Raw genomic sequence first — 11,072 nt, 5'->3', positions numbered from 1 at the left:
CCAGTGGTTTCATTGCCATCATTGCTTCCTTTTTCATTTAAATAACACATTTACACTGATGCAGGGTTATAATATAAACATAAGATTCTACATAAGATTCTTCTTTATATTGACTCATGAGAAATAATCATTTTGGTGGGTAGAGAGAAAAATATGGTATTTGTTTTATGAATCTGATACCTTTTTTCCCTCAGATCTCTCAGGGATGAAGAAGCTGATAACCTTTTAGCTTTGACAAAAATGTATTCATTGTATTGAGATAAAGCATATTGAGAAAATATTTACACATAAAGAAACTGTAAGGGCACTTACAGCTTTGGAACATCACGAAAAAAAAAATTAGGTTACCTACTTTTAAATAATGTTTTTAAACAGATTGTATCAAAATCACAAACATCAAGGATGCCGTAGCAACATAATTAAAGGATTAGGGAACTTGTCCCAAGCCTAAGAAATACCCAGGAACCCATTTCCAAGATTTAGCTCTATCTTGCCTCTCCTGTTTTCTCTTCCCCAAGTGGCTTCTTGCTGTAATTTTTTTTTTTTTTTTTCTAGACAGAGTCTTGCTGTGTCAGCTAGGCTGGAATGCAATGGCATAATCCTGGCTCACTGCAACCTCCATCTCCTGGGCTCAAGCAATTCTCCTGCCTCAGCCTCCCAAGTAGCTGGGATTACAGGCGTGTGCCACCACACCTGGCTAATTTTTGTATTTTTAGTGGAGACGGGGTTTCACTATGTTGGCCAGGCTGGTCTTGAACTGATCTCAGGTGATCCACCTGCCTCAGCCTCCCAAAGTGCTGGGACTACAGGCGTGAGACACCCTGCCCGGCCCTTGCTGGGACTTTTCTACTCTAGGTTACTAAAGCTGAGGAAGCACTGCTTCCAGTGGTCAAAGGAAAAGAAAGTTGCAAGATGAGGTTGGAGGAAGAGGTTGTGAGGTGGGCTGGATAATGGAGGTCCCAGTAGACTACTAAGATTTATATCTAAATGCAAGATGCAACTGAAAACAAAAGATCACGTGATCTGATTTACCTTCTAAGACATTCACTTCTACCACTCGGTGGAGAATGGAGGGGACATGATTAGAGGGATGGCTACCAATTAGGCATCATAATAGGGAAGGAATATTGTATCAGGATTACTGGTTACAAGTGATAAGAAACAATGCCAGCTGATTGGAGCAGAATTTTTTTTTTTTTTTTAACAAGAACACTGGGTAGTTGAAAGACTGCAGGGAGAGGGGAGAACCAGGCTTGGAAAACAAGCATAGAAGGAAGCTTAATAGCTAGAGTCACACCACAAAGCTCAGTGAAGTCACGGCCACTGCCAAACCCTGGACACCACAGGTTGTCACACAGCTGCCACTGGTAGCAGACAAGAAACTTGACCATTAGAGCTAGAACTACCCTTCTTCATCACTCCCCCCAATGTTGCTGCCATTTCTGAGACATCCTTATCATCCATTTAAACACATTTTCCATTGTTCCTACTTCTTGGGAGTCACTGATTACTGATTTAGTTTAGATGCACCTGATTGACCAAGCCTAGGTCCTATACACATGCATATGCTGTAGATGCAAGAGCCTGGGTACACAAGTATTTGGGATTTTCAGCATTTGTGGCATTAAAGTGGGCTCTGCCTCCCATCAAGACTCATTCAATGGATAACTTTCTAAAGGCAGTCTTAATGCCAGGGAGCTGAGCAGCAGAAAAAATGACACATGTTCAATATCAGCATGGAAAGCTTGGTGTGGGGGGATTATCGATTCCTTTCTATGCCTTTTGCCACTAATTTTGCTATCTCCCCAAGTAAAATTAGTGATTTCCTCATTCCTTTTTTTTTTTTTTTGATGGAGTCTGTTGTCCAGGCTGGAGTGCAATGGTGCAATCTTGGCTCACTGCAACATCTGCCTCCCGGGTTGAAGCCATTCTTCCACTTTAGCCTCCCAAGTAGCTGGGATTACAGGCACCTGCCATTATGCCCGGTGAATTTTTGTAGAGATGGGGTTTCACCATGTTGGCCAGGCTGGTCTTTTAACTCCTGACTTCAGGTGATCCGGCTACCTTGGCCTCCCAAAGTGCTGGGATTACAGGCGTGAGCCACCACATCCAGCTGATTTCCTCATTCCTTGACTTTTGCCTTGGCCATGTAGATTTGCTTTTGCCTTGGGAAATTAGTAGACGTAATACAAGCATTTGAAATTAATCTGGGTGGTTGAACTTGTTTCTGCCATCACCATTAGAGGAACTCGTGGTGGCTTGCCCACTTGTCCAAGGAGGCTGAGACACGTGGAGCACACCCACACACCTGCAGGGTGAAGATGTTTCTGCCACTGCAGCCTAGTTTAGTCAACACCCTTGCTGCCATGCATATGAGTTGAGAGCCTGGCTAAGATCAGCACAGTCAGAGGTGAACCCTGTCTCAGTGAGCTAAACAAATGCTTATTGCTGTATGCCTAAGATTTTACAATTAGTTATTATGCAGCAACAGCTGACTAAACACACTTGAATATTCCAAGGAGCTCCATAAAGGTGATAGAAAGGTTGGCAAATAAGCATACAAAAGCTTTAATTAAGGCAACAAGGAGTGTTTCAGAATATAACTTTTTTTTCCTCCCACCTCAGCCCAAGTAACTTGGACTACACGTGCGAGCCACCATGCCCAGCTAATTTATTTATTTTGTAAATGCAGGGTTTCACCATGTTGTCCAAGCTGGTCTTGAACTTCTGAGCTCGTAATCCACCTGCCTTGGCCTTGCAAAGTGCTAGGATTACAATGAGCCACTGCACTTGGCGATACTGTATTGGGGGAGATAAGCAGAAATGAATGTGATGTGGCCAGGCGCAGTGGCTCAGGCCTGCAATCCCGGCACTTTGAGATCAGGAGTTCAAGACCAGCCTGGCCAACATGGCGAAACCCTGTCTCTACTGAAAGTACAAAAATTAGCCAGACGTGGTGGCAGGTGTCTGTAATCCCAGCTACTCAGGAGGCTGAGGCAGGAGAATTGCTTGAACTGCTGGGAGATGGAGGTTGCAGTGAGACAAGATGGTGCCACTGCACTCCAGCCTAGGCGACAAGAGCTCAACTTTGTATCACCAAAAAAAAAAAAAAAAAAAAAGCAGCAATGAATGGAAGACAACTATGCCCTATTCACTGTTGTTACTTGCCTTGAGATGGAGTGAATAAAAGCAAACTTTAAAGGGCACAGGCAAGTTTAGAAGCATATGTCCTTTCACATGATAGTCCAGATATTTTCAAACTTGAGCAAAGTGCTTTTATCAATCAACTTTGTGTTAAGACTAAGGATTCAAGGCACTTTCATACATTTTCTGGTAGGTTAATTAGTACAGCCCTGGAAAATAATTTAGTGATGTGTATTGGTACATTCAAGAACTTTAACAATGTTCATACACCTTACAATTCAGTTAATTCTAATTTAGGATTTAAAAATAGGGAACCTGGTCAGATGCGGTGGCTCATGCCTGTAATCCCTTTACAGAGGCCAAGGTGGGAGGATTGAGATCACCCCGGGGAACATAGTGCGACCCCTCTCTTAAAATCAGCTGAACCTGGGCCAGGAGACAGTGGCTCACGCCTGTAATCCCAGCACTTTGGGAGGCCAAGACAGGCGGATCATGAGGTCAGTAGTTTGAGATAAGCCTGGCAACATGGTGAAACCCCGTCTACTAAAAATACAAAAAATACAAAAATTAGCGTGGCAGCAGGCACCTGTAATCCCAGCTACTTGGGTGGCTGAGGAAGGAGAATCGCTTGAACCCGAGACAGGTTGCAGTGAGCTGAGATCATGTCACTACACTCGAGCCTGGGTAACACAGCACGATTCCCTCTCAAAAAAAACAAACACAAAAAACAGCTGGACCTGTAGTTCCCTACTTTGGAGACTGAAATGGGAGGATCACTTGAGCCCAGGAGTTCAAGCCTGCAGTTCAGCTGCGATCACACTACCGTACTCCAGCCTGGAGGACACAGTGAGACCCTCTCTCAAAACAAAATCAATACAAACAGTATGTATAGTTGGTATCAACTATATAGAAATGGTTTTCTCCAGTGAACTCTGGTACAGAAGCCAAGTCACATAGTACAATACGGGTATGGATATAAGGTCGCATAAAGGAATGACAAGAAACCAAATCCAGAATGTTATTTTCAGTGAAAATTACTGTCCCCCCTTCACAGGGAAACTTAATATTGCAGTTATTTCCATCAAAGTGTATTCCGCATTATTGCCAGTGGTGGCAATCTTTAAACTTGAGTAGATATCCATGTTACGTTCATTGCCTTTGCTCTGTTACCAATCTATTCTGCTGCTAAAACCCTTTAATCACAGAGACGATTAGATAGTGATCTGTCCAGAAGATACCTGTAAACTCATGCCTATTCCTCCAGACGAAGACAATGAGAAGTTTTTTTTTTTTTTTTAAGACAGTCTCGCTCTTTGGCCCGCGCTGGAGTGCAGTGGCCATATCTCAGCAATGAGCAAGGTTTTTTCCCTCGAGGTCCTACAGTCCTTGTTCTCACGTAATCCTCTGTACCCAGCTGCGCACAACCTTTGACTCCCCGTGAACATTCTGTTGGTCAGTTTTACCAATAACCTATATAACACAAAACTTGTGTATATATTGTGTGTCTGTTCTTACAATCCTTATTTACTACATCAAAGTGGATCAGAAGTCTTCATCCTCCATCATCTTCCAATTGAGTAGGCTGAGGGGGTGGGGATGCCAGTCTTGCTGCCTCAGGGGTGGCAGAGGCAGAAGAAAATTCCTGTAAGGAGACCCACACAGTTCAAACCCATGATGTTGGTCAATTATTATTTCTGGGTAAGTTTGGGTATTTATCTTTCTACAACATAGTTTAATAGTTGCAGGTGTCTTTGGCAAAAGACTTGCGTGTTTTTATTTCTGTGAATGTAATACCTAGTTTTTTTGGGATGGAGTATCACTCTTGTTGCCCAGGCTGGAGAGCAATGGCACAATCTCAGCTCACTGCAACCTCTGCCTCCCAGGTTCAAGCGATTCTCCTGCCTCACCCTCCCAAGTAGCTGAGATTACAGGCACCTGCCACCACACCAGGCTAATTTTTGTATTTCTAGTAGAGACGGGGTTTCGCCATGTTGGCCAGGCTGGTCTTGAACGCCTGACCTCAGGTGATCCACCTGCCTTGGCCTCCCAACGTATTGGGATCACAGGCGTGAGCCACTGCGCCCAGCCTGAACCTAGTATCCAGTTAACTACAGCTTGAAATTCCTGCCAGATCCTTTCACACACTAATTGTATCTTGCTCCTTTTAATTATTAACCCTGCCAACTTCAGCTTCTAGGGGTTAACAGTGATTACCTGGTCTTGGCTGGGTGTGGGTGGCTCATGCCTGTAACCTCAACACTTTGGGAGGCCGAGGTGGGTGGATCACCCGAGGTCAGGAGTTCGAGACCAGCCTGACCAACGTGGTGAAATCGTCTCTACTAAAAATACAAAAATTAGCTGGGCGTGGTGGTGCGTGTCTGTAATCCCAGCTACTTGGGAGGCTGAGGCAGGAGAATCACTTGAACCTGGGAGGTAGAAGTTGCAGTGAGCTGAAATCTCACCATTGTATTTCAACCTGGGCAAGAGTGAAACTATGTCTCAACACACACACACACACACAAACCAACCAAACCAAACCCCCCCCACACCAAAAAACAGTGATTACCTGCTCTCTACAAACATGGAATCCCATTTCAGTTCATCTCCTCTTGCCAGGGCAGTAGAACTCTTGAAACAGTTTTCTTAACTTCATCAACTGATTACTCATGGGGAAAAGGGATTATTTTGGGTCTTGTCTTGTAAGGGGCAGAATGAGTGGAATAGAACCAATCCGGTATTCTTGTCACTTTCAAGTCTTTACATTATATATAAAAGATTACATATAATAATCCTTTATACTATATACAATAACCCCTTACATAGCATTAAGTCCAATCCTACAAGAGTCAATCACACAAAAACCACTGAGATGGCATGCTGAAGGAATACTGGTGACGCGTCCACTGCTAATAATAAACCCAGCCTAATCCATCTTCAAAATTTCCGTAGAATTTACAGAAATTTTGATAATGCAAACCAAATCCTTTTATTTCTTCTGGGTGAAACTTCTAATTCTCAATTTCTCCTCCAATTGCAGAATTGGAATCCTAGTCAATGGAGTAAGAGGGCTAAGAGCTATTAGTTTTATCCTAAGGCATATATTCCTCATGTATGGGCAACAATGTAAACATTGTAGAGCTTGAGCATTCTCTAACATGTAGTTAGATTTCCATAAGGAAATGCGCAACCTAGATCCCTCACACGCCCACTTCACAATAGGGTTCTTGCTATGAAAATCTACTGCTGTTGCTGATCTGACAGGAGGCGGAGCTCAGGCAATTCATGGCCAGGAGGTTGGAAATCCCTGCTCCCAGGTCTACAAATCTTTTGACACAGCCTTATTTACATTTGTTGGGACCCTATTTATTTCCTGAGATGTTTCACAAGGGCCTTACAGTATGAAATTATTTAACGGAGCAATCTTCCAAATGAACTTTGCATTTGGTTTTAGTAGTCTCAGCCCTACAGCTATAAGCAATGGATTGTTTGTACTGGCATATAAAAGTCTCCAAGTCCCCTTGCCTTGAGGCAAGAACTTTAAGACTCAAATTTATCCTTTCCCATAGTTTTTTTTTTTTGTCTGATTCAACTGCTGCCTTTCATGAAACTGGTGACTAGCATTACAGCACATCAAAAGACTACCACTTTGTCTCACTACTTTTCAGTCTGTCTCAACCTGGTAAAATTCCAAGTTTTCCTCAAGGTCTTTTGCCTGTTAACACTCTTCGTGGCCATGTCAAATAGTTAAAATTCTTCCAAATCTAAAAGCCAGAAAAATAACTCAGACTAGCCTAAAAAAGGAAATTTTAACCAGCAGGATAAAGGACAGCGACACGACGAAAGGGCTAAAACGCAGGCTTTAAGACAGAAACTGAAGGTTATGGTGGAGATTATCAACACCCTGGACAGTAAGTTTTACAAATTAAGACCTGCCAATACTGCCTATGCTCCATTACTGGTACTTTCCATCATCCAGCTACCCAGATTTGAGGCTGAATGACATCATGATTAATAGAACTATAGACTAACATCACCTAGGTTCAGATCGTGGCATTGCCACCTAAACAGCTATTTGAACTAAGATAAGTTACTCTACATCATTTCATTGCTAAAGATTGTATGTAAAGTGCTTCTCAAAGTATCTGAAATGTACTAATCTCTAGATGCGATAAAGGTTAGTAAGGTAACAATAACAAAATAATCCACCTATAGCAACATCCCTGCAATGGTCATGAAAATTACTTAAATACAAAAGAAAACTAAGAACACGTATTTCAAGTACCCTCAGTCTAGTTATTTACTATAACTCCATCCCCAAATGGACATCACTCTGAGTTTTTCAGGAACAGAAATAAATTCATCTCCCCCTCCCCAAAATAGCAGAGAGACATCTCAGTCCAAGGAACACACTGCCCTAACAATTAACTACAGAAGAACTCTAAGTAATAGAACAAGAACACTTCTTTGTAAACAGCTGCACCAGCATTTTTCTTTCCATTTGCGTTTATTTAAACACAGTTCTCAAAACATTTGAGTGAAATTGGGCCTCCTTTGGTAAGCAAAGGACCTGAAAATAATATTTAAAAAATGAACAGGCAAAGTCTTCAGTTCATCCATGACACAGGTGTAGTGTTCCCTTCTCTTATCATGTACTCTGAAGCACCCAGTTTTTTCATATAGTCTAAAAGCTAGAAGAACAAGAGTATATTTGTGGTGGAATGTATTGTCACTTGCTGATAACTAGTTGAAATACCATTATCCCCTTGTAACAGCTTTTTAAGAAACAGCCTTTTAAGGCATACACTGTGTAACTCTTCGTTTCTTATTTCCTGCTATACATATTACAGATTACATAAAAGCTGACAAATCCACATTTATATAAGCATTAAGCACTGGCTGTATTTTAAGGTTTTTAGTTCTAATACTAGCAGTACAGAGTTACAGAGCATAATTTTTAACATTTAGTTGCAGTTATATATATGTTTAATGGACTGGAGGAAAACGGGTATTTGTCTTTAAATTTACTACTGACAACTTAATCTGAATAGTTCTGCTAAGCATTGATATGTTAGAAAGAAAAGTAAAAATCAAACTGTTTATTGTTGCTTTTTGCCATTTGGTAGCATTTTACACAGGCTTCGATCTTCAGAATACCCTGGATTCAGTAGAAAAAACCTTTTAAATGAAGTTTTGTACAATAGAAACTTCTCAGCAGTCAAAATTTAGACTGTAAAAAAATACATGCAAAACATACTTTTCTGAAAACACTTAACTTTGAACAAAGCACCGAACTACACAAATGCAGAATGAAAACAGCATTTCAACTCCACCAAAAGTAGTCATCATAAAAGGTGTAAAAGTCACCTAACTTCACTAGGCACTGTTCACTTTTTAAACAAGAGACAATAAAAAATATTGTCCACAAACAATATCCCAGCTCTAGGGCAGGTTTCAGAAAGTCTTCATGCTTTAATAGCGACCTAGGAAGAAAAGAATGAACATGCTTTAATATTAAGTGAACTAATTATCAAATATACTTTAATGCTGAGAATTTCAGAATATTCTGCCATTAAGAAATTCCTATGTACCAGACACCCCCACCCTGAAACAGAGAAAGACTTCCATGTAAGTATTACACTAGAAATGAGATAGCAATGTTGCATAACAGAAACTGCAGGGTAGTATAACTCAATCTGAGAGCTAAAGGGCTAAGTAATCCATGTTTCTGTGCTGTTCAAAAATTTTTAAGGACTCTTGAAAAGCTACTAAAGTTACTATTTCAGTTAGAAACAACAGGAGTCTCTGAGCCTACTCTGGCTAAGGAGGCTGTCCAATTTTTCCTTCTTAAAAAATAATAGGATTCTAAGAGTTGCTTCCATAAACTTTCTTGAACCAAAAACCATTCAGGGTGTGTGCAGAATCATAGGTATAGATAAAACCACCTGAAAGCAATCCATTATCTGCAAAAAGGAATAGTTACTTGGTGTATTTTGTCACCAGAGCAAGCCATACTACTACAATATAAACAATCATTAAGATAAAAACTTACGAGGTGAATATGATCGAGATCTGGAACGTGATCTGTATCCTCCACGACTATAGTAAGGAGAAGGTGACCGCCTTCTATAAACAAATGTCAAGATTGTCTAAGTCTCAATAAATAGACCAAACATATAAATTTATGACTATATATACTGCCCTTTTATCAGTTCCCAAAAAAGGAAACGCTGCATGAACCTTCGATGTCTGTTTAAGTCTTGAGAATGAAGTACATTATCAGGCCCAAGTATCAAATAACTTTCAGGTCAAATAATCCTTGCTATATTTTAATCTGCTTACCTCTTAAATTTTGTGAAGTATGGTTAAGAGAGGTAAAAGAAAATTCCTGGCTGGGTGTGGTGGCTCATGCCTGTAATCCCAGCACTTTGGGAGGCCAAGGCAGGAGGATCACTTGAGGCCAGGAGTTTGACCAGCCTGGCCAACAAGGTGAAAACCTGTCTCTACTAAAATACAAAAAAAATTAGCTATGTGTGGTGGTGCATGCTTGTAATCCCAGCTACTCGGGAGGCAGAAACTGTAGTGAGCTGAAATTGCTCCACTGGACTCCAGCCTAGGCAACAGTGGTGCTGTGTCCAAAAATTAAAAATAAAAATGAGAGAAAATTCCCATACCATTCAATAATTTCAACAGCACCCTCATGAATACCCAAAACGAATTCCACAAGTACTTTAGGATTTAGCTTTGTGTAAAAAAAGCTGTTCATGTGCTATTAGATGCTTACAAAAAGCAAAGAAAATGTAATACAAGAAACGTAATGACAAAAAAATGAGTTCTTATCAGTGACTTTAACTTCACTTTAAAGTCACTTTAACATCACTGTACCTCATCAAGGTATAAAATGGTACCACTAAATAATAACCCATTGTAAACCCAATTAATTTTTATAAATATACAAAGATTTTACGTAGTCATTTAGTTTTCATTACAATACTTTCATGAGCTTCAAACAGTCTGATTTTGGGTATTCCACTTATAATTTACCAAAACATTAGTAGGCAAACATATTTATGTGAAGCTTTCTACTGTTGTACAGATACTAAGTCCTCTCCTGGCATACCTATAAATCTGATCCCTGTCTTGAGCAGCTCTCCATCCTCCTCCTCCGCCGCCACCTCCTCTGTGAAGACAGAAAGGCAACAGGCATTCAGTTTGTAAGTTTTAAAAAATGATGTCATTCATTTAGTAAAATAAAAACTTTCATACAGCATGAATGAGATGGTTCTTGCAGGTCAAGTGATTTGCACTCTTTTTAGAAACCTGCATAAGGTTCTCTCTGGTGGCTGAAATGAGTAGTATTAGAACACAGAACATTCCTAAGTAAATGCTCTTTAAGGAAAACAAAACAAAACAAAACAAAACAAACAAAAACAACAAACAAACAGCTTAACCTCAGTCCCAACAAATCAGTACCTTTAGTACCATTTGAGTGATGCTTTAAATAAAAAAGGGTTTTCATGGGTGATAAAATGCTGAACAAGAATACACTTATAGACTCATTTTCAGACAATGATTAACAACTGTTAACTTCTTAAACATTACCAAATAATACACAAAAAAGACATCTCAATACGATTATCAATGACAACTGTGGTCAATACTAACTGTATTATTTGACTTGTCAAATTACACATTTTGACAAAGCAAGGGAGGACCAAAATGTCACGATTTTACTTCATTCTTATCTTTGGAAGTATTCTCAAAGGTATCTTTATTTTTAAAATATGACTGACATTTCCCTACCCAAACCCCGAAATACCAACTTTTGGGCAATAAAAAGTCACTTACCCTTGTCATACTAAATTAATGTCTTAAAATTATTCTAGCTGGGCGCGGTGGCTCAAGCCTGTAATCCCAGCACTTTGGGAGGC

General features: G+C 40.3%; 1 protein-coding gene across 1 annotated transcript in view; it reads right to left on the bottom strand.

The window, feature by feature from the left end:
* Positions 1-7,629: 7,629 nt before the first annotated feature.
* Positions 7,630-11,072, bottom strand: part of TRA2B (transformer 2 beta homolog (Drosophila)) — a 23,130-nt gene continuing 19,687 nt past the window's right edge. The window contains 4 exon segments of the mRNA XM_011953422.1: positions 7,630-8,624; positions 9,194-9,232; positions 9,234-9,267; positions 10,262-10,330. Coding sequence (XP_011808812.1) covers positions 8,607-8,624; positions 9,194-9,232; positions 9,234-9,267; positions 10,262-10,330 — 160 coding nt within the window. The 3' untranslated portion in view covers positions 7,630-8,606.

Source organism: Colobus angolensis, unplaced genomic scaffold, assembly GCF_000951035.1.
Source record: "Colobus angolensis palliatus isolate OR3802 unplaced genomic scaffold, Cang.pa_1.0 Scaffold36, whole genome shotgun sequence".
NCBI classification, from domain to species: Eukaryota; Metazoa; Chordata; class Mammalia; order Primates; family Cercopithecidae; genus Colobus; species Colobus angolensis.
The sequence above is the reverse complement of the archived record's forward strand: the minus strand, read 5'-3'. Positions and strand labels throughout refer to the sequence as shown.